A 22,088-nucleotide genomic window follows, 5' to 3' on the forward strand; every position below is an offset into this window, starting at 1 on the left:
TCTGCCTTAGAGCTCGACCGGGGCCTCTCCAGGAGCTTCGCCGGGTGCTCGGCCTTCCTCTTACCCGACCCAGAGCGTTGGCTCGTGGTTGATGGTGCCGGGGAGGGTGCGCCCTGCCTGGCGCCCGTAGAGCCCGAACGTTCGGCGCTCCCGGTGCCAGCGGACTCGCGGTGCTTGGCCTTATGTTGGGCCCCCGTCGCCGGGGCGCCCTCAAAGGTCTTAGAAGACCGCTCGGATTTCTTCTTCTTCTCGCCAGACGGGCTCTTACCCTCCAGCCAGTTGGCGAGACGTTGATGGCGGTCCTTCATGGCCCGTTCCGACATGTTGCCGCAAAACGCACAGTCCTTCTCCACGTGCGTCTTGTCCTCATGAAGGCAGTAAAGGCAGAAAGAGTGTTCGTCCTCCTTGAAGACGTTCTGCAGCTGGCATCCAGGGCAGACCCTGAACAGCTTTCCGGGCGTCGAGCTTCCCTTCTCCTGGGCCATCTCCGAGACCGGGCCTGAGAAGCTTCTGGATTCCTCCGAAGTGTAGCTCGACGAAATCTTCACCCTTGAGGGGCACAGATGAATCCGACACGGGTCCCCGTTGATCGGATGTAGGATCGGTGGAGCTTGAGGCTCTTTGACCGAAAGAATCGAAGTTTTTTTGTGAAAAAAGCGCGAAAAAAAGCACTAACGCTCGAGAGCAATAGCACGAGGATCCCAACACATGAACGTGCGGTAAAAATCTGAAGATGGCTGCCAGAGGCGGTGCTTAGGTAGAGGGCAGTCATTGGCTGTGGTCAGTATGACGCAGAGACCAGTGATTGGTTATTACTACGAAAGACAGATCAGAAACGAAACTGATACTGGTTTTTCTTTACCGAGGATTCCCAGCCTGGCGACGGGGAATATTCATGAGCATGTGAATCCATGCCAGACCCCATGCTGGAGAAGTATTATTATGATTATGGAATATTGGTAGGAAAGTGGAAGGATTTTTGGTAAACAACAGGAGCTGACTGAGCAGAGTTGATACTATTTCAAGGACTGACCCCAAGAAGCCTGGAGAGGCCATCATAGAAACAGATGAGATGCCCACATTGAAAACTGGGACCCAGACAACCAGCTGCCTTTGCTGAGGCAGTACTTCCAGACTGAGGGAGTCCCTGAGGATTCTCCAAAAAAAGGAATCCATTTTTTAAAATTAAATAAGAAAAACACAAATGTAACTCTAAATTGCCCACATAGATTGTCCAGGGTAACTGGGAGAATAGAGGGCTGGGAGCACAGGAGAATGCAATGACATCAGGAACAGAGGCTTAGTGTGTTACGGCGCCCTGTGTTTTACCATTTACATTAAGAACACATTAAGATGTTATTCTTTAAAACCCAATGCATTTTTGTATTGAAAGGGTGAGATTTAAAACTGGATTCAACTTTGGTGCACTTAAACACAGACTGTTTTTGTAAATTTAAGAACCACAAAATATAATCCTTGGATTAAGCTGGTATAGAGTCACACAGGCCATATGTCGCAAAATATTGCCTAAGGTGATATTAGTCATTAAAGCAGCTGGGGGTTTGCACAAAATGAATAAGTATATGGAATTAGATCTATTCAATACGAATTGTGCAGTGTTAAACCCCTGTAGTCTTTTGAATGCACAGGCAGACATGTGTGTAATGTGACAAGGACAGGGGGGTATTACCATTGTACATATTATTGGGGAAGATCAATCTCTGTCCCAAACATGTGGGGCTGAAGGAAAACTCAATAGAAATAGATTGAAAACAGTGCACACGCACACGTATATTTAATGCTGCACACAGCTATATACAAAGTCTCTCACACACACACACACACACACATAGATTGAAAGCAACACCCACATGTTTACTGGAAATTGCCCACACATGTTCAGAGAAAACTTTGCGTCCACAACCTGAGAAGACAACACACACATATTCAGAGTTGAATGCAAGAATATTTGAAAATATAATTCTTTGAAAATCAAACCTTCAGGAGCCAAATTAAGCTGGCCACTGTCTACAATCAAATAATCTGCACATAGCCTATACATTCCCTGCCTCACCCTGCACAGGGGAGTCAGTTGATTGTACATGTGCTTTAAATGTTAATTGTTTCAGTAACTTTCTACCATACTATACTTTTGATATTGGAAAAACTGTAATGTTTAAATACAATCGCCTCATGCTAACATGCTACAATTGAAGTATTCAGTGTTGTCTAGATAGATGCAAAGGTAGCAAAAATATTTAGTTTGCTTAGTGTCTTTTTGAGTACAATATATTTATACTGAACATTTGAAATTAAGGCTTATGATCACTGATAATAGTCAGATTCATACAAGCAGGGATTATTGATTTACCTGTAGTTATTTATATGAAAGGAGCAACAATGCTCTTTGGATCACAAAAGAACACACAACAGGTCAGAAATCCAATTTGACAGGAAGCAGTGAGCTTCTTACAATGGGGTGAGTTTGAGGCACATTCTGACCGAGTTAATGGAACAGTCACTGGGGAAAATATTTAAGTGGACATACAAAGATCAAGGACAACCAAGACTGGACATTTTTAAGTGCAGGTAGGCGGTACGGCCAGCTGTGCTCAGGATGTGACAATGTTGGGTGTATTGCTAGAGTGGAGGCAGAGGAAGTGAAGGACAGAGGCAGGTTAGAGGCGAGGGAAAAGGTTTTTGTTCTCCAGCATGGGTCTGGCATGGATTCACATACTCATGAATATTCTGTCAGGCTGGAAATCCTCAGTAAAAGAAAAAACTGCTTTCTCTTTTGCTTGAAAACTGCATTTCTCCTGTAAACCAATCACTGTCCTCTGGGTCATACTGCCCCCATCCAATGACAGTCCTCTCCCTAAGCTCCACCACTGATGGCCATCTTCAGATCTGATAAGCACGTAAAGTGGCACTATGAACCAAGAAGAGCCACAGAGGGGAAGGAGGGAGGGTTTGCATGGGAATCCATGCCAGACCCATGCTGGAGAAGAAGAGTTACAGTTAAGTAACTTAAACCTTCCCCAGCATGGGATCTGGCATGGATTCACATGCTTATGAATAACTATTACGCAGCAGTACACATACACCATCACGGGAGGTGGCAAGGCTCAACAGAAGCAATAAAACACTCACCCCTGGAACAGATTCACCACAAGTGAACAGGTTGTGTAACACTGCTTGGCTGACACGGGACCCCTCCCTGGAATCCCCGTCAATGCAGTGGAACCTTGTGAAGGTGTGCGTGGACTTACACGTAGCAGCCCTGCAGATGCCAAGCGGGGGCACACCAGAGAGAAACGCTGTTGTTGCTGCGATGGCTCTGGTGGAGTGGGCTCTTGGCTGACCCGGAAGATGCCTGTTAGCCAACCGATGGCAGTGCATGATGCAGCCGGAGAGCCACCTGGAGATGGAAGCCTTCGACAAGACCTTTCTGTGATTCACAGGTCCAAAATTGACGGACAACTGAGAAGTTTTCTGAAAGCCTTTTGTGCGTGCCACGTTATACTTCAAGGCACGGCAATGTCCATCGAATGCAATGCCCTCTCCACTGGCAACAACAGATTCGGGAACAATGTAGGCAACACCAAAGGCTCGTTGAGGTGGAACAGCGAAGGCACTTTCGGCATAAAGGTGGGGTGTGTATGCAGTACCATCCTTGCAGCGTGGAAGGATAAGTACAGCAGTTTGTAGGACAGGGTCTGGAGCTCCCCGACCCACCTTGCCGAGGTGACCCCGACCCACCTTGCCGAGGAAAGCAGTCTTCCACAAGAGGAACATCCGGGGAACTTGATGCATTGGTTCAAAGGGTGCCCCAGTGAGTTTAGTCAACACAAGATTGAGATCCCAAGCTGGAGCCTTCAAAAGTGGGAAAGTCCTGAAGAGGTCCACGATTAACTCCTTGACTAGTGTGTGAGACCACATGGATGGCCTACTGGGTTTTCTGGTGTAACGGGATATGGCTGCCAAGTGCCTTGATAGAGACTTGAGCCAGTCCAGCCATGGCTAAGGAAAGCAGGTATGGTAGGAGCTGCGGGGCGTGACACGCAGGGGAGTGATCCTCTGCACCTGGCACCATACAGAGAAATGCTTCCATTTAGGACTGTAGCACTTTAATGTGGAAGAGGCTCTGGCTTTGGTCAGGATATCCTTACATTACGTTGGCAAAGAATAATGTCCAAATTCTAGGGCTGCAGGAGCCAGGCCCTGAAGTTCGGCGACGCTGTGTCGTGGTGTAGAATCGCTTTTCCTACTCTGGTGAACTCTGGTGAGAAGATCAGGAAGTAGAGGCAGCCTGATCGATGGCGCCCTCGACAGATACCAGGTCCAGGTACTTTATCTGCCGGGGGTACACCAGAGCGACAAGTATCATCCTGCGATGACACTGCCGGTGTGTGTGTTGATCACTCATAGTAGGAGTGGGAATGGAGGAAAGGCGTAAAGTAAGAGTCCCTCCCACAGGAGCAAGAAAACATCCCCCATGCTTTTCGGCTGCGGGAACCTGCTGACGAACGTCTGACACTTGAGTTTGGCTCTGTCTTGAAGTGGACGATCTGGGGCTGACCACATTCGCAGAATAGAAGATCCACTTAGTCCTGGCGAAGCTCCCACTCGTGGCAAGAATTTAGCTCCCTGCTGAGCAAGTCTGAAATGGTATTCTTGGTGCCCGCCAGGTGAAAAGGCATGAGAAACATGTCCTGACGAAGGGCCCAGCGCCACAGCTCCTGGGCCTACTTGGAGAGAGCCGGAGAGCGCATCCCTCCCAGTTCCCGAATGTAGAACATGGTGGTGGCGCTGTCTGCGAAGATCCTTAAAACCTTGCCCATCAGCGATGGCAGGAAGGATTTGAGGGCCCAGAAGACCACCCAAAACTCCAGGATGTTGATGTGAAGAGTCTTTTCTTCTGGCAGCCAGAGGTCTCAGGTCGTGCAACTGCCCGGTGTGGGCTCCCCAACCTTCCAGGGAAGCATTCGTGGTGATTGTCCCCTGGTACAGTGGGACTTACAACAGAGCCTGTTCTGAGAGGTGAGGGCGCACGCCCCCCCACTATATCACTCGTCAGAACTCTTGTTGAGGGGGATCTTCTCCGTCCAGGATTCTGAGACATCCAGCCACATTGCATTCAGAAACTCATGAAGAGGCCTCATCTGCAGTCTGCAAAGGTTGATGCAGGAGGACATCATGCCCAGCAGCAACTTGACAGCTCACACCGTAGCCAACTGCGCCATATCTGGCTTGCAACAGTAGCCAACCACGCCGACAGGCACTGTACCTCCCCCAGAATGGCTACCACCCTCTCCTCCGAGGGCGACTCCAGACACGTAACTGTGTTGAGTCGGGCACCTAGCAACAGAGCGTTCTGCGATAGTTCCAAGTAGGACTTTGGGTAATTTATGGAAAATCACAGATCTGTCAGCAGACAGACTGTCCTTGTCGTGTGTTCGCTCGCCAATGCGTGGGAGCGGGATCGGATGAGCCATTCATCCAGATAAGGGTAGGAGTGGATGCCCTCTAGACGGAGGTGTGCTGCCACCAGAGTCAAGCACTTTGTAAAGACTCTTGGGGCCGACTTCAGGCCGAAGGGGAGCTCCTTGAACTGATAGTGTTGTCCCTGTACCAAGAACCGCAGGAATTTGCATTGTTTACGATGGGTGGGGAAGTGAAATTAGTCGTCCTCAGATCCAGAGACACCAGGAAGTCGCCTTGATCCAGCTGGTCAAGCATGTGCTGCAACGTGACCATCCTGAATTTCTGGTGGGATTTAAGTACTTGTTGAGGTGCCTCGTGCCAGGATCGGCCTCCACCCTTCTGTCTTCTTTCGGGCCAGAAAGTAGCTGGAGTACACTCCAGAGCCCCAGAGGCACTGGGGGATGGGATCTATTGCCCCCTTTTTTACCATGGCATGGACCTCTTGTAGCAGCTGTGTCACGTGCTGTTCTTGTCAAGCCACTGGTTGAGTACAAGGACACCTGTGTTGGAACTCCAAGGTGTGCCCCTGTCCGAGAGCATCCAGCACCCATCTGTCAGTGATTTTCTTCGACGCACTGATGAACCTCGCCAGCCGGCCTCCCACTAGGGTGTACAAGTGGGGGGTCAGAATCCACGGCCGGTTCAGGCCTGTTTTGGTGTTGGGGTCCTGAAGGTTGATGATAAGGGGTGTTATATCCCTTGGAGAACCTGCCAGACTTCCCTCTCGCGGAACGAAAGGACGATCACTGACATTGTTGCATGGTACCCAGCGAACGTGCCATCTACATTTTGATTACTTGCAGATACTCGTCTACGGTCTTGCCAAACAGGTTCTCACCATCAAATGGCATATCCAACACTTTCCACTGAAAGTCTGGTCTGGAGTTGGTGGCTTTGAGCCATCCCTGGCGCTGAAGGGACACTCCGTTGCCCATATGCCAGAAACCTGTGTCTGCGATGTCCACTGTAATGGCGTGGTCCGAGGCCACTTGAACAGAGCCAGAGCTTCCACTTTCTTATTGTCAGGTCGTAAGAAGTCCAGAATAGGGCCCAGTTTATATCATAGCTTCTGGTCATAGCAGAACAAAATGGCCAGGACATTAGTAGCTTTAACGGTGCTGACAGCAGTATAGATAATCCCATTTCCCATCACGTCCAGCTTCTTCCCCCTCCTGATCAGGGGGCACGATGTCGCTGATCGCTTATTGCCCGTGGCTGAAACCACAGAGTCGGATGAAGGCTGGAACTTTAGGCACTTAGTTGACAAATATTTCTTCTCGAGTCTATCCTGTTTAGGCACCGCAAGGTACGGGGTCTTCATTAGGGCCAAGCCCTCCTCAAAATATCGTCCAGTAAGGGGACGGACATGATGGTCTTTCGGCTGGACTCACATCTTTGGTAAAGGAATACTTCCTTTTTAGTCTGCTTGGGTACCAGATGAAACAGCTCTGAGATCCTGGACATCATAGTGTGAAACAAGCCGACCTCATCCGATGGAGAGGCCCTGTGGGCTTCATCCATGCCCAACGCTCACAGACTGGTGTCATCTTCCTTGTCGGTGTCCATGGCGGTAGCCGCCATATCTGTGCCTGTGTTTATGTGCGTTTCCGGATTCCCAGTGGGCGTCAAAGCCTGAGGCAGAGGTGTCGGGTGACATCTTGGGCCTGGTAGGTCCTTTGCCTTGCAACTGCGCTGGGGTGAGCTCCCAGGCTGCGGTCTTGGAGGGATCCTAGACGGTGCAGGGCCTGGAGTGGGAAGCAGTCTCTGCTGGATTTCTGAGACCAGCGTGTGCAACCTTGTCAGTATGTCAAGGGAAACGTCCCTCAGCTGAGGTGTGAAAGGAACAACTGGTGGTGGTTCAGGACTGATGTGCCTTCTTTGGCAAGGCAGTGAACCGAGCTCCCTCCATGGAGACCCCTCCCCCCCCCACACTGATACGGGTCCCTGACAACCTTCGTGGACAAAATAATAATCTTCGGGCAGATCATCCTCGCCCTAGCTGGTATAAATCTGAACTGGCTTCTCTGGGACAGCCTGCGTGCTCATACCCTTCTTAGGATCAGTAGGAGCCTTACCCGTTCCCCTATCCAGAGACTTCTGGGCGGAGCGGCCACGGATGCTGTCCCCTTTTCAGGGGCCTTCGTAGGTGCCGCAGCAGCCACCTCACACCTTGGTGGCAATGACACTCTAGGAGTAGCTGTTGTCCTCACCGTGGACACCACCTTCGTGTCCAGTCCCCCCCTTTGATCAAGAAGTGATGGCCATCAACAAGCTCGTCGACAGGATGGTTGTAGCCTTCGTTGATATGGTGTGGGTGCCGATGAGGAAGTCGTTCTGTCCGGCTTAACCGCCGATGATAATGCCGCAACAAAGAACCAGCTATCCATCTTTCCTTCAGTGCCTTATCCACTGATGGTAAGAGTTTAGACGGAGTCAAGCACTTTCTCTTAGAGGGAGCACACCTCACCAGTAGGCTTGCCGTAGAAGTAGTTGGTGACAGAGACCTCGTTGTTCCCATACTGGAACCGGCAGATGCGGCGAACCGAGTAGGATCAACGTTGTATAGTCTGGCCTGGGAGCGGGACGCCCTCAACCTCTTTTCTGAGGGAGTACATTCCTAGGATCGGCCAGTCCAAGAGGAAGCATGAGCATGCCCTGAAGCAGAGTCAGAGGCCTTTCCCAGATTTCAACCAGGCTGTCTTTTTTGAAAATCCCTGGCAAACCTTGCATCCCTCATCATGGTACAGATGCAGGCAATACAGACATTTGTGGTGTCGATCTTTGACATACACATTCCTCAACCCACACTTCGCAGAAAAGAGATGTCTCTTCAAACTCTGTGCGGTCATGGTGAAGGGGCGCAAAGTAGGCTCAAACAAAGCCCGACCCTTCTCGAAACTCGCTGAAGATCCGCAATGTAGTGTGATCTTCGCCGACAGCGGGTCCCCGCTGCCGGTAGTCGACCTCTGGTCGAACAATGACACAAAGATAAGTCAAAATATACTTAAAATGTGTTGAAACAATATGAAAAATAGCTCAGAGAGCAAAAACAGGACTCCCAACACTGAAGCTTGCAGTAAAAATCTGAAGGTGGCCACTCCAGGGGTGGAGTTTAGGGAGAGGACTGTCATTGGATGGGGGCAGTATGACCCAGAGGTCAGTGATTGATTTAGAGGAGGAATAAAATTTTAAAGCTAAAGTGAAACTGTTTTTCTTTTACCGAGGATTCTCAGCCGGATGACGGGGAATATTCATGAGCATGAAAATCCATGCCAGACACATTGATCCCAATGGATTCTATTCAGTAAGTTTATCATTCCAAGATGGCGCGTGGTGTTCCGCACTGGACATTTCCACCGTAAACGGACTCGTAGGTAGAGTGTTACTAGAACACCTAGGCAACCGGCGCCTATATCTTGAGTTGCGAAATCGCGATCACACAATACCGGCAAATGAATAAGACATGCGTCGTGGATGATAGCAGATTCGGATTACAGCTGCAACTGCGATCTACACATCATCAACGGATGTGGGTGAAACAAGGTAATACACTAACCCACAACACGGCCACAGACCGCTCAATATTGTGTATTTACAATACTTAGCTAATCCGCTCAACTTACGTAGGACTCGAACTCCTAGAGAAAAGCATAAGGACAGAGACACTACCCTTACAGAGCTCTGTCTGAGGAACAGTGCGAGAACTGTTTAAAGGCGCTTTAGATGCACATGTGGGCGAACTGAAACCACAGGACACTTCAAGCACCAACAGTGATAACAAGGTAACAATCAGATATTGGTGTGATCAGAGTACATTTGCAATGATGGACTAATGAAAGGCATCTTTAAGGTTCAGAACCCTATTAAAACTAATCTGACGTTTTGCAAAATAGGGACCACTCGCATAGAACAATGGGATTGATGTCCATCACCACTGAGTAACAGCCCAAGACTGCAACTTAATTCGGGAAGAAGCAACTCGAAATCCCGAGTGCTACATCCACAGAGCAGGTGGGTGTCTTGTTGCACTTTAGGGCTATACGCAGGTTAGTGGCTCTCCGGCCATTACACAGGAGAGCAGTTTAGCACCAGTAAAGCGACTGAAAGGCATCTTTTTATGCTTTTCTTGCAACAGGCATCGTAGGACCACGACGCAGCCCTGCCACAACACTAATAAATATGTTGTACACCCCTGCAAGAGCCAGCCAAGGTAACCAAGCATGGATGTAGGTTCAATGTTCATTTATAGAACCTTAATATAATGCAAGCCATAACAGCCTATTCTATTGTTTGTTTTATAGTGACAAAACAAGCAGATTTTAACAGACAGACGCCAGCCAGGCACCCACAATAGGAAGCAAATTTATCTAATTCGCCTGAAGAAGGTTCTATATTTAACATAACAGAAACACGTTGAGATTGTGACCTGTGGATTAGTGCATAGGGAGAAATAGTAATAGAGAGTATATAATAACAATTTGACCATTGTGTTTGCAAACATTGTTTTTCGCTACACACACTTTGTTTTGAACAATGACAACTCCGTGTCTGTGTAATTCCTATTTGTAATCAATATTAATGGTTGCATTTTACCAGTTTTTGAACAGAAACGTGTGATTAATGTACTTGCTTGTTTTTAGTTGTGTATTGATATATAATTTTTAAATAATTACACTATGTTTAGTGACTATTAGGCTATCTTTTAATAGCTAGACCCCTCATTATCCTCTCTATTTCAAAGTTTAACTACTGAATCCATGCCAGACCCCATGCTGGAGAAAGGTAGCCACACTCAATGAGACACTCCCCTCAAACAAATGTATCGGAACTCAGATCCTTCTTAGACCTTGAAAGCTCTTGTACGCGATATATAAAGGACTTTTCAACAATCAGCAAACTACTGAGAGCGCTCACAAAGCAGCATGTACCCATTTCCCTGGTCCCCGCAATGTCAGGAGGCATTCACCATCATTCGAGACTGCATATCGGAGCCAGAGACTATGGACCATTTTAATGTGACAAGAGACACTGAATTAACGGTGGATGCAAGTCCAGTGGAACTCGGTGCCATTTTAACCCAAAAGGCAGACGAGAGCACGCAACAGAGGCACATCATCTGCTACACCAGCAGAAGCCCATCAAGGATCGAACAGGCTTACTCACAGGGCGCGAAAGAGCCTGGCAGTTATCTAGGCCTGTGAGCAGTCATTTGTTTCTCTACGGAAAACTATTTACTATAATCACAGACCACCAGGCATTATTTCTGTATGGCAACGGTCAAGCGAAAATGCTGCCGTGCATAGCCCGATGGGGTCTTCACCTTCAAGACTATGCATTGAGATCATTCACAGACCTGGAAGGAGGAAAATCCTGCCAATTTCTTATTGCGACACCCGAGAAAGGCAGAATCACCTGAGCCATCGGTGGCAGACAGGTATATCAGGTACATGCCTCACATATTGGATCCAGTTAAAATCACTCAAAAAAGGCAGAAAAGGATTTAGCTCTAAGAATCGTCATTGAAGGTGTTCAATCAGGAAAGTGGAAGAGGGCGAAGGAAAGAAGTCAACAAGAATTGGCAGAGCTGAAGAGAGATGTGGACAAATTGCTATTAGTAAGAGATGAACTATCGGTGTCGGATGAGACAGTCCTACTCAAAGGACACAAACGGGTAATGCCGGGATTATTGAGGAGAGTGGTGGAACTAGCCCATGAGGGGCACAGAGGGATTGCATCAACCAAGAGTATGCTAAGGCAGAAAGGATGGTTCCTTCATCTGGATGCGCTAGTAGAGGAAACACTTGAGGAATGTCCCACATGCTGCCTTATTACACTGGCAAGACATCCCGAACCAGGACAAATGACAGAGTTACCGGAGCGGGTCTGGGATAAAATCGCAATCGATTTCCTTGGACCAATTAAAGGTGGAAAAATATGCACTAGCTGTAATGGATGAATACTCATGATTCCCTGAAGCACAAATAGTGGGATCCACAGCAGCACACCCTGTCATACTGGTGCTGAAGAGGATCTTCACTACCTATGGCATCCTGGGCAAGTCAAATCGGATAAGGGGCCTCCATGTACAAGCCCAGACTTTAGGACTTTTGCGGAATAAATGGGTTTTGCTCAAAGTAAAGTGACCCCTCTGTGCCCCCAAGCCAATGGGACAATTGAACGGTTCATGGGACACCTAAAAAGTGTGCTTCAAATTTCTCACCGACAGGACAACCCCATCAACAGGTGTTATATCAGCTATTACGGGACTATTATAGCACACTACACAAAACAGCTCTACTGGGAAATGTCCCACAGAGGTAATGTTTTGAAAAAACATACGTACTCGGATACCACATCTTACAAGTGAATAAGAGAAATACTGGGAAGATGACACCATGAGGGCCTACGATGAGGTCACAAAAAAGAAAAGAAACACTGTCCTCGAGAGAGGAGCGAAGAGGTCTCAACTGGAGATAGGAGAAGTAGTGGTAGTAAAGCAACCCCAAACCAACAAGCACACGGCTATCTTCCATGAGAGTCCATTAATAACTGGCAAAAAAGCATCCATGATAACGGCAGAAGGAGGTCAAAGATGAGTGACTAGGAATTCCTCACACTTCAGGAAGATAAATAAAGAGTGGAGACAGAAGAGCAGGAGAACGGAGGTAGATGATATTAAGAAAATCGGACTGGGAGGGTCCATCCTGAGCCCCTGTACCAGTCTGATCATCAGGAGCAGACCCCCCCAAGTCACCACACAACACAATAGTCATCGACACAGATGACCATGGAGAAGATCACATCATGAGTCCCTCTGTATGCTCCCACCAAATTGGCTTTCCCACCCTGAGTCTCAGGATATTGTCTCATGCGCCCTCAAAACATCTATTTTGAATAGTTTGGTTTGTACCAGTCTGCTTCACATGCTTGCAAAAGTCCTTAGCTCAGAAAGGTGCCGGACAGCTGTTTTAGAGTTCGTTCACTCATGGCACGCACAAAATAAAGCAAGGTATGCCAAGAGCCAACAGTTCGTCAATATTTAAAGTGCAATCGAATTGAACTGGTTGGAAAAAAAAGATGCAGTTAGTTCAGGGATAAAACAATGATTCGCCATCAGCGAATTTCATTTTAACACAAGCCTTAAACAACAACATAAAAACATAATTTCCACCCACAATAACACGAATTATAATCATATACTTACTCTCGAAGTGTAGACAAAGATAAAATATACAAAGGTATATATTCGCTTTAGATTGAATCTATACCATACACGGGAACGGACTAAAAACTGGGAAATGAACAAATTAAATGATCGCGTGGGATGTCGATTTGTTGAATGTAATGAATCGTATGAAACGTTGAAACATCTTATACTGTACTGCCCGCATTTTAAGAATACAAGGACACTCAAATTGAGGAAATTTGCGGAAATTGAATTTGAGGACTGTCTTGAAGTTTTGTGGACCAGAATGATGCAGGGATGTCACAAACCCTTAATATATGAATTGGCAAGTTTTTGTAAACACATTGAGAATGAATTAGAGCTACTTTTGTAATTGCAAAATGATCATTTGTAATATTTTTAAATTTTGTAAAGGTTCTGCATGAATTGTTGTGTATTATGAACCAAATGCAAATAAAAAAAAAATAATAATAATACTTTAACAATTGGTGCTCTTGCCAGTATTTTCTACACCACTAGACTTCGATATCGGAGATCTAAGTTAGTTGTATGGATGTACGAGAAACACAGTTAATATTTGCGACGTGCAAGGTGTTCACCAGCAAAGAGATCTATTCCAAGGTCAGCCTATACAGGTAGTGATCCGCCCTCGGAATCACTCCCTGCGTAGTAGTCTGATACACCAGGGAATTTGCACACTATTTTATTACACAGTGTACCCATCAAAGCTCAAGCCAAAATGTGTTTGAATCTTTATGTGATTTAATGGTCTTCTGTTGTATTTTCAAGTAACTTTTATTAACTATTTGTTGAAGGTACACCTGTTTTTCATTGTTAACACCCATGGACCTTCCACGTTCAGATTGGTGTTTTTTAGTTATGTTACCACTGCACTATGCTATTAACTGATGAATCAAGATCGAATAAATACATTGATCTACACATTACTCGCTATCATATAGGACGAGTGCTTTTCTTTTTCCAAACAATTGTGTAAAAAAAAGGAAACCCAATACGTATATAGGCCCCTTATTATATTGAACTTTCTTTCTTTTCCTCAACGTTATGTGTTTACCACAAGCGTTTATGTTACTTATTGTTTTACAACGTAATACTGGTTGAGTGCGATAACAGGTGTTACCTATGTAACTGTCAACATTTTCAAAGCCCACTCTTATCCAACTCGCTTGCACTCCCTTGGAACCAGAAGGGCCTATTTCTGCAGAGCTGTGCTATACGTTCATTACGTACTTTGTTACACACGTGCACACAATGTTGTCACCTTTTGTTAATCATGCGCGAGTTACTACATTTTTTAGGCATCGCCAATAAGTAAAACACTTGATTACAACCAACAAAATGGGTCTACCAGAATGGTAGTTGCCTACCAATAACATACATAGCACGCGGGTGCTGGGATACGTACGACACCATAAAATCAGCACGGAGAAATGGCCTTCTCAAGCAGCCTAGCCATTCAGTCTTTAACAATTAAGTATTGCAGCCTCGAGACAGCGTCCCCTGTTGTACAATCAATGCTACACTAGTACGTTTCAAAACGCGGAAACGCTTAGTTTAAACATGCATTTAAACAGGTATTTCCGCCTTAAGCTATCAAATACGAAACACAGCTTTCCTGAAATGAATATTAGATGTAAGCAGAAATGGCCGCCACATTGTATGTGCTGGGGGAGTCCTCTACCTGAAGGTGCATATTCTTGCTGGAAAAAATGCAGCTGAACGTAAGACTGCAGCATGAAGCCTGTCACATAAAGTAGATGGATTGCTATTCCCAGAGGCTGGCTTTAGGCAAAGAATTAAAGGAGAGGAGGAGAAAATGACAAGCGGCCACGCGCCACTAGGCAAACAATAGACAGGACTCGCGCCTTCCCCCACAAAGACATGGCACTTTGTCTCACATGGCAGAAAAGGCGACAAGACCAGCACAAATCCTTTCAGAAAACGCAGCAATAAAGGGAAATAAGCCATACCTCTTCTGGGGTTTTATTGTTCGATCTTCTCGCTGCCTTTTCTTTGAGTCGCTTTTCCTATGAGAACAACCAGAAACACACAAAGTAAGACACCAATTCTTGGCCATAAACATGTAATATATAACAACGATTTTACTCAGCATAGTTATGACATTTTTAGCTTCAAAAACACGTGTTTTGTTATTCTTACAGAAATTGTGCACTTTCTGAATATACATTTACTGAGCAAAAATGTTTCTATTCATTTGCAATTCGAAAAATTGTTAAATAATTGCACCTAGAATATTGTCAGTACTTTTGAAACAGGACATAGCCCAAGTATGTTGATGGGATTTTCAGACAAATGTAACAAGGTAGTCATTTTCATGCATGTGTTGTAAATATTTAGTAAGACAACGAAAGTGTTATGATCACTGGGGTTACAATACAAAAGGATTACAAAAAGTACAGTATAGTACAAATATATACAAGATTTACAGGATATGGTAGAATGCAGTGTGAATTAACAAGGGAGTGGGGGGTCCTGGGAGTCCCTCTGCCAGACATTAGTCCTGGTTACGAGAGCCTTACCCAGATTCTTTAGCTCACTATCTTTCACAGAGAAGAAATATCTAAAACATATCAGTCTTTGTCCTGCCCTGGGAAAGGCTGTCGTAACCAGGACTAATGTCTGGCAGAGGGTCACCCCCTTGTTAATTTGCAATGCAGTGTGAGACAGCTGTATACAGGATAGCAGTATAGTACAATAAAGTGTGTGGCAAAGCAGGTGAGTTTTGACCGTAAAGGATACAGTAATATGCTAATCTACGGAGAAGGTACTGGGACAGTTTCTGGTAGTGGATGACTAACAGGGTCAGAGGTCTTTGGATGTGAGCCAGATTTTGAGGTTTTTCCTAAATTTATGGAAGAATTGGGGAGATTTTAGGGAGGTGGGTACTTAGGGAGTTCCATAGTTGGGTGGCCATGACAGGAAAGCTGCTGCCACCAGCTTTGTCCAATCTAAACCTCGGGACTCTAAGGCAGCGTGAGTTTGAGGATCTGGTAGTTCGTGTAGGAACATTCCTGACAAATCTTTCGGTAGACACTGCAGGGCTGCGTTGTTGATGCATATGTGCGTAAGGGAGGCTGTTTTGAGATGGATTCTGTCCTTGATAGATAGCCAAGTGTTGTCTCTTCTGATCAAAGAGATATGTTGTCTTCTAGAGATGCTTAATGCTGTTCTCAGTGCGTTGTTTTGATTTGAAGGATCTGGAGTTTGTTGATATATTTGTTGGCTCCTATATACAGTGCTTTGCAATAGTCGATTTTAGAGAGAATTAGGGCTCTAGCCAGCGTAATGCAACTATCTGCAGAGAGAAATGGTTTGCAGGCGTGGATCAGCTTGTAGGTGTAAGCGGTCAGCGAAGCCGTGGCACTAACTTGTTTATGTAGGCTCAGGGAAGAGTCTAAGTAGAAACCCAGGGTCTTTACCTCTTTAGCGATCTTGATGTTATTGCCACCAATGTTGAACGATAGGTATTGGTCGCCCAATTTCTTCTGGTTGTGGGTTGTGGGGGGGCTAAGAATAGCAGTTCTGTCTTCTCATCATTCAGACACAGCCCATGTGTGGCCATCCAAGCCTGCATGATGAGGTACATTTTGTTACCCAAAGCTAGATCCTTCTCGTTATCGCCCATCAAAAGGTATGAGGATCTGGGTGTCATCTGCATAGTTGGTGTAGGTGACACCCAGATAGGTAGTCTAGGTCATCAAACAGTGGTTTGGTAGATACATTATACATGCTGGGCGAAACACAAGATCCTTGCAGGACTCCTCAAGTTATAGTGATTGGATCAGCTGCTGCCTCTGATGAGAAAACTCATTGATCTGTTACTTAAGAAAGATTGGATCCAAGCTGTTGCTTCTACTGAGAAATGGGTCGCTGAAGAAAGGTGTCTACAGAACACCTTGTGATCGATTAAGTCAAAAGCGGCTGACAAATCCAGAAGAAGCAAGAGGGCAGGATTTCCTTTGTCTTTAAAGTCATCAATCTGGATCTTCAGGTCAATCAAGACTGTTTCAGTGTCTTGTTGGGGTCTGAAGCCAGATTGTCAGGAACTCTGTGATTATTGCGACCCTCACAATTGCGACGGCCGAAAAAGCAGACTTTTTTTTAAACCCCTCTACTCTGTTTTTCCATCACATATATATGTGGGGGGGGGAGACCCCCTGCAACACCCCCCATATTAATATTATATTCTATACCCCCCCCACATATATATGTGGTGTAAGGCTGATCTAAAAAATAAGTCGGCATTTTTGGCTGTCGTAATTGTGAGGGCAGCATTTTGGTACAATTCCGATTGTCGGAATCCTAGTAGATTGTTAGATTCTAAGTAAGATTGAATCTGGATATAAGCTGCTTTATCTATGATTTTTTAACAGAAAAGGGACGGTTATTGGTTTAAAGTTGGTGGGGATACTTGGGTCAAGAGAGGGATTCTTTAGAAGCGGGCTTACCCAGGAGTTTTTTAGATTGTTGGGGACAGTGCACGAGTGAAAGGATGAATTGATAAGTGTGGTGACTAGTTTGTTTGCGGCTTCTTTAATAGTTGATGCCGGGCAGGAATCACCTTGGCAGTTAGAAGGTTTTGGTGAAGCTTTGATATTTTCCACTTCTAGGGTGGAAACTTGGGTAAAGTTGAATCGTTGGGGGGAGGGGGTTTGGGGAGGTTTAGGCAGGGTTTTGAGTTTTTTTTTTGCATTGAGATAGGAGTTTCGTTTTTTTGGCGGCTATTTTGTCTCAGAGTAAGGCACTCTTACTAGCTAATGCATCCTGGATCTTAGTGCACCAAGTTTTGTCTTTGATGCAATTATCTGTTGGAGGGATGGGGACTCCAGTTCTCTCAGTATGGTAAAGAGTTCTCTTGTGCTTGAACTGGCTTTTTCAATTCTGTCGTTGTAGGTGTCACGTTTTGTAAATGTCCAATACATTTCGGACCAAAGCCAGTCCATCGTTAGGGACCACATCAGTCTCCTTTTTTTGGTAGCATTTTCGTGATTGATCAAGGGGCTGTGCGCTGTGGTCACAGTTTGTACAGAACGAATGTTGTATGAGCCATACTAAGAAATAAAAAAAGAACAGGTATTTAATAAATGTCCCAGTAAGTGTAAAGTTAGAAAGGGAATATGATGCAGTAGTTTATTTCTGCTATTCACACAGAACACTAACAAGACGAATGGCATTAAAAGGCACATTTAAAATTCAAGATGACCCATATATTTTTCAAATCAACACAGTCATCATGATTTTGACGGATACATGAAGGGCACATTGAATACAATGTAGGATTCGATGGTGAGGACAAAAGACTGACTAGTATCATTAGACAGAACAAATTACCTACTTATCACTAATGTTCTTTCTGATGGATGTTCCTCCCATAGACTCATCTATAATACAATATTCTATATCGAGTAGCAGTTGCCTTTGGAAACGTTTTGCCAGCAGGGGGAGCTGTGTCAGCTCTGCTCACGCTGTTGTGTGCACAGTATATATGGACCTGCAGCAACGCTTTACCTCGGATCCACTCTTTTTTCCTAGCACTCATGGACTGAGGGACCGCAGAACTAAGAGGTGTACAAGCTATCGGTCAAGAGGGGCAGGTTAGGAAGACATTAAGTAATTTGTGGAAGCAACATCTATCAGATCAGGAAAAACATTACTGAGAGGCAAGTAATTTGTTTTTCTAACTAAATGATTTCTCCCATGGATTCCTCATCTATTATAGAGTTCCAAAGCAGCACGTAGACCTGGAGGAGCAAGCAGTGCGAGGATGCAACACCTAGACCGGAAACCTCTGGACGGCTGTTCGAGCTAAGCAAGCATCCCCTGAGAAAGACTCAAAGCAGTAATGTTTGGCAAATGTGTGCAACGAGACCCATGTGGCTACTGACGAATATTCACAACTGGTAGCCCTCTCTGCAGGGCAGAGGTGGAAGCAAGCCCTCAGTTTAAATGTGCCCCGAGACCCTTATACATCCTTCACAGCTAGATCAAAGCATTCTGAGAAGCACCATATGATCTACATTTCCAAGGCATGCTTAGTTACCGCACTACCAGCATGAGCACCACATAACTCACAAACAGCTGGTCATCATTCCTGACATCCCTCGTCCGAGAGAAGTCATAGCTGAGGGCCCACATCGGGTACAGCCGATGGAATCACTCCTCAGTCTTATAAGGGTGGAATGGAGGGAACAAACAGGAAGATGGACCTTCTGAGAGAGGTAAAAATGTGAAACCACCTTGAGGATGAAAAATGTTCTTACTCTCACAAACACCTTCTCCTTCGAAAAACAGAGTAGGGAGGTTTAACAGATTATGCCTGGAGCACACGCAACCATCTCACGGATTCCAGAAAGTTTAACTAGAGAGTGAGCAACCTTAATGCACACGAATTCAGGGGCTCAAATGGAGTTCCCATTTGAAAAGTCAGAACTAAATTTAAATCTCACGTATGAACAACAAAGTAGAGTGATGGAAACTGGTTGCACAATCCCCACATAGGTATCCCTTCACAGTACCAGTCTGTAGGCTGGTCTGGGTAAAAGTAAGAAATCTAGAACAGAGGATGTAGGACCGATGAAAGGGTCCAGACCTCTTTCCAGACACCAAGCTGAGAATTACTGCCACCTGGAGGCATAAATGATTTTGGTAGCAGTCCTCCAAGCTGAAATCACATCCAAGACGCCATCCGTCGAATGCCATTATTTGCATCTCATCCTTTCAGCAGCCAAGAATGTAGGTTCATGATGCTGAGGTTCCGTTGAGGACCCACCTCTGAGACAGGGAGAGTAGGTGCACACTCCTTGGGAGGCCCCAGGGAGGGCATATGGACATGCCCAGAGCTCTGGGTACACGGATCAGAGAAACACAGTCGGAGACTTGAAAAAGGTCTTACATGTTGCCCAGGAACTGAGATGACTGACAGCGAAGTAGCCATTCATGCTCAGTTTGACCCAGGCACCACCAGGATGCATGAGAACACGAGAGACAGAAGGTGCAGAAAAGCAGAGGATGGGACCAGCTTCTGGCATCAGAAGACATGAACTATCTGGAAGATGTTTGCCACTCAATCCTCCGGTGGGAAGGTCTTGCCCAGTTGCATGTCCAGACCGCACAGATACATTTGAGGGACAGAGATGGCAAAAAATGTGACTTCTTGAAATTGGGAAAGAAGCCTAAACTGTGCAACAGGCTGCATGTGCGGGACAGATGTGCATAGGCCAGGTCTGGGAGCAGGATCAGACGAGGCAGTTGTCCATGTAGGGAAAGACATGCACACTTTCCCTCCTGAGGCAACCAATGCCAGCAGTTTGGTGAAGAATCTTTAGCGCCATAGACCGACTGCAATGCAGGATCTTGAACTGGTAGTGGAGAGATCCCGCCACAAACCTGAGGTGCTTCCTGAGCTTGAGCTGTATCGGCACATGGAAGTAGATGTCTGAAGGTACAGAGAAGATAACCAGTCCTGCATATCAAGGGCTTGAAGGATCTGGGCCAGAGTAACTATTCTAAACTTGTCCTTGTGCAGGTACAAGTTTAAAGGGCCTCAGATTAAGAATGGGACGCTAGTCCCTGCCCTTTTTAGGAAGCAGAAAGCACAGATAATACCAACCTTAGCCTTAATACGAGTAGGCCTCAACTCTATGGGACCCTTTGCCAGAAGCTGACAGGCCTCTTCTAGCAGGAGAGGATCCAGAGGCAGAGAGGGGTTGGATGGAGGATGGTGTGAAAGGAGTTTAACAAGGAGGCAGCAATAATCCAGTGTCACAACCTGCAAGGCCCAAGCATGGGACCTTGTACAATTTATTTATTTTAGTATTTGTATAGCGCGCTACAACCCAATGCCATTCCTCGCTGAACAAAGAGATTCCCACCCTACTGGGTTACAATGTTTGAAGTTTTCTTAAAAGCAGCTTCATTCTTGGGGCTGTAGAGGGTGCTTCCGAGAGGACGCCCCCTGTCTGTACTCTGCAGCATCTTCTCTGGTCAGGGAGGAAGGAGGCAACACAGCTGCTGCTTGCTTGAGGTTTCATAACCCATGACATAATGCGAATTAGAGAGAAAGGGTTGTAACCCCCTTCCTCTTGCGGCAGAAGCAGAGTGCTGCTGGAAAGGCAAGCCCAGGGACTTTGCCGTGGCTTTGTATGACAAACCATTGAAGGCAAATCATCAGCCTTTGCCCCAAAGAGGCTGTGCCCATTGAAGGGCATGTCCAGGAGTTTCAACTGACCATCTGAAGCGAACCCTGAGGTCCTCCATCCAGGACTGGCTCCTGAGGATTGTACATATGGCCACAGCACACAGTACACAATCAGTCACGTGAATCTGGAGTGCTGCCTCTCTGCCATCCTACACTAGGGCTAAGTACTAGGGTTGAAGCCCTCTCTCATATCTCCCATCAGGAGATTCTAACCTACCTCTGACATCACAGTTGTAAGGGTGCAAAAGTATGTCTTTAAAACAGTGGGGCCATGGTTGTTGGTAAAGACTTGTATTCTCAAACATGGGACGGGATCCTTGAGGGAATGTTTCCTTATCCCCAGGTTGCAAAGAAAAATGATAAAGTTCTGAATTGGAGCTTATTTTTAAAGTTACAGTTCAATCTCAACTGATGGGGGAAATGTCTCCCTTCACCTGGCCTTTCTCAGGCTTCTGGTCTTAGATGCGGGTCCCAGACCCCCGTTGGCAGACCTGGTTTGCTTTCCTTCCATGCATTGTGACGAAGAAGAGGGATTGTGCTTCTCTTCCTCACTCGTACACCTGGTTCACTACCCTGCCAGGTATTCTTTTGACTGAATTTACTTAAGCCAGTCTCTGTATATGAATATGGGTCTCGGACACTGCTTCCCAGGTTTCCCATGCTTTTCCAATGTTCCCCGACAATCCTGGTACCTTCAGGTTCAACGCTGGGTCTCCTCTGTATGGTTGGGGCATTCCAACAGATCTTCTCAGGTTACCATGCATGCTCTCTCACACACGGGTTCCACGCTCCCTGTGGCGGCTTCGGAGCGGTGCCAGCAAGACGGCTGGAGGCTCTCTCCACGACCGCTCCCTCTCACCTGGTCGAGGCTAATCCAGCGGCTTTGTATGCTTTCCCGCATTCTCTCCCTCTCTCGCGGGGTCGGTTCCTTCTGTGGTGGCTCCACAGCAAAGAAGGCTGGTCGGCTGGAGACACTCTCCATGACACCTGGTTCAGGGTTTGCTTCTGCCTGGCCTCCTTCCTTCCAACTCTTTATTCGGTCTGCCGACTGCAGACCGGATTGAGGAACCTCTGCAGAGGATCTCTGTGTCCCGGTTTGCGGTCTCCTCTCCACGCCAGGTCGGACAACTTCTTGGCCCTTGGCTCCTCCTCTGATGAACCCTCTCTCTGGTCAGTCCT

General features: G+C 46.4%; 1 protein-coding gene across 1 annotated transcript in view; it reads right to left on the reverse strand.

The window, feature by feature from the left end:
• DDX10 (DEAD-box helicase 10) overlaps window positions 1–22,088 on the reverse strand; it is a 1,554,249-nt gene that overhangs the window by 474,601 nt on the left and 1,057,560 nt on the right. The window contains exon 16 of the mRNA XM_069640199.1: window positions 14,662–14,718. Coding sequence (XP_069496300.1) covers window positions 14,662–14,718 — 57 coding nt within the window. The remainder of the gene's footprint in view (window positions 1–14,661; window positions 14,719–22,088) is intronic.

This window comes from Ambystoma mexicanum, chromosome 7q (assembly GCF_040938575.1).
Source record: "Ambystoma mexicanum isolate Mex_15411 chromosome 7q, UKY_AmexF1_1, whole genome shotgun sequence".
Taxonomy (NCBI): Eukaryota; Metazoa; Chordata; class Amphibia; order Caudata; family Ambystomatidae; genus Ambystoma; species Ambystoma mexicanum.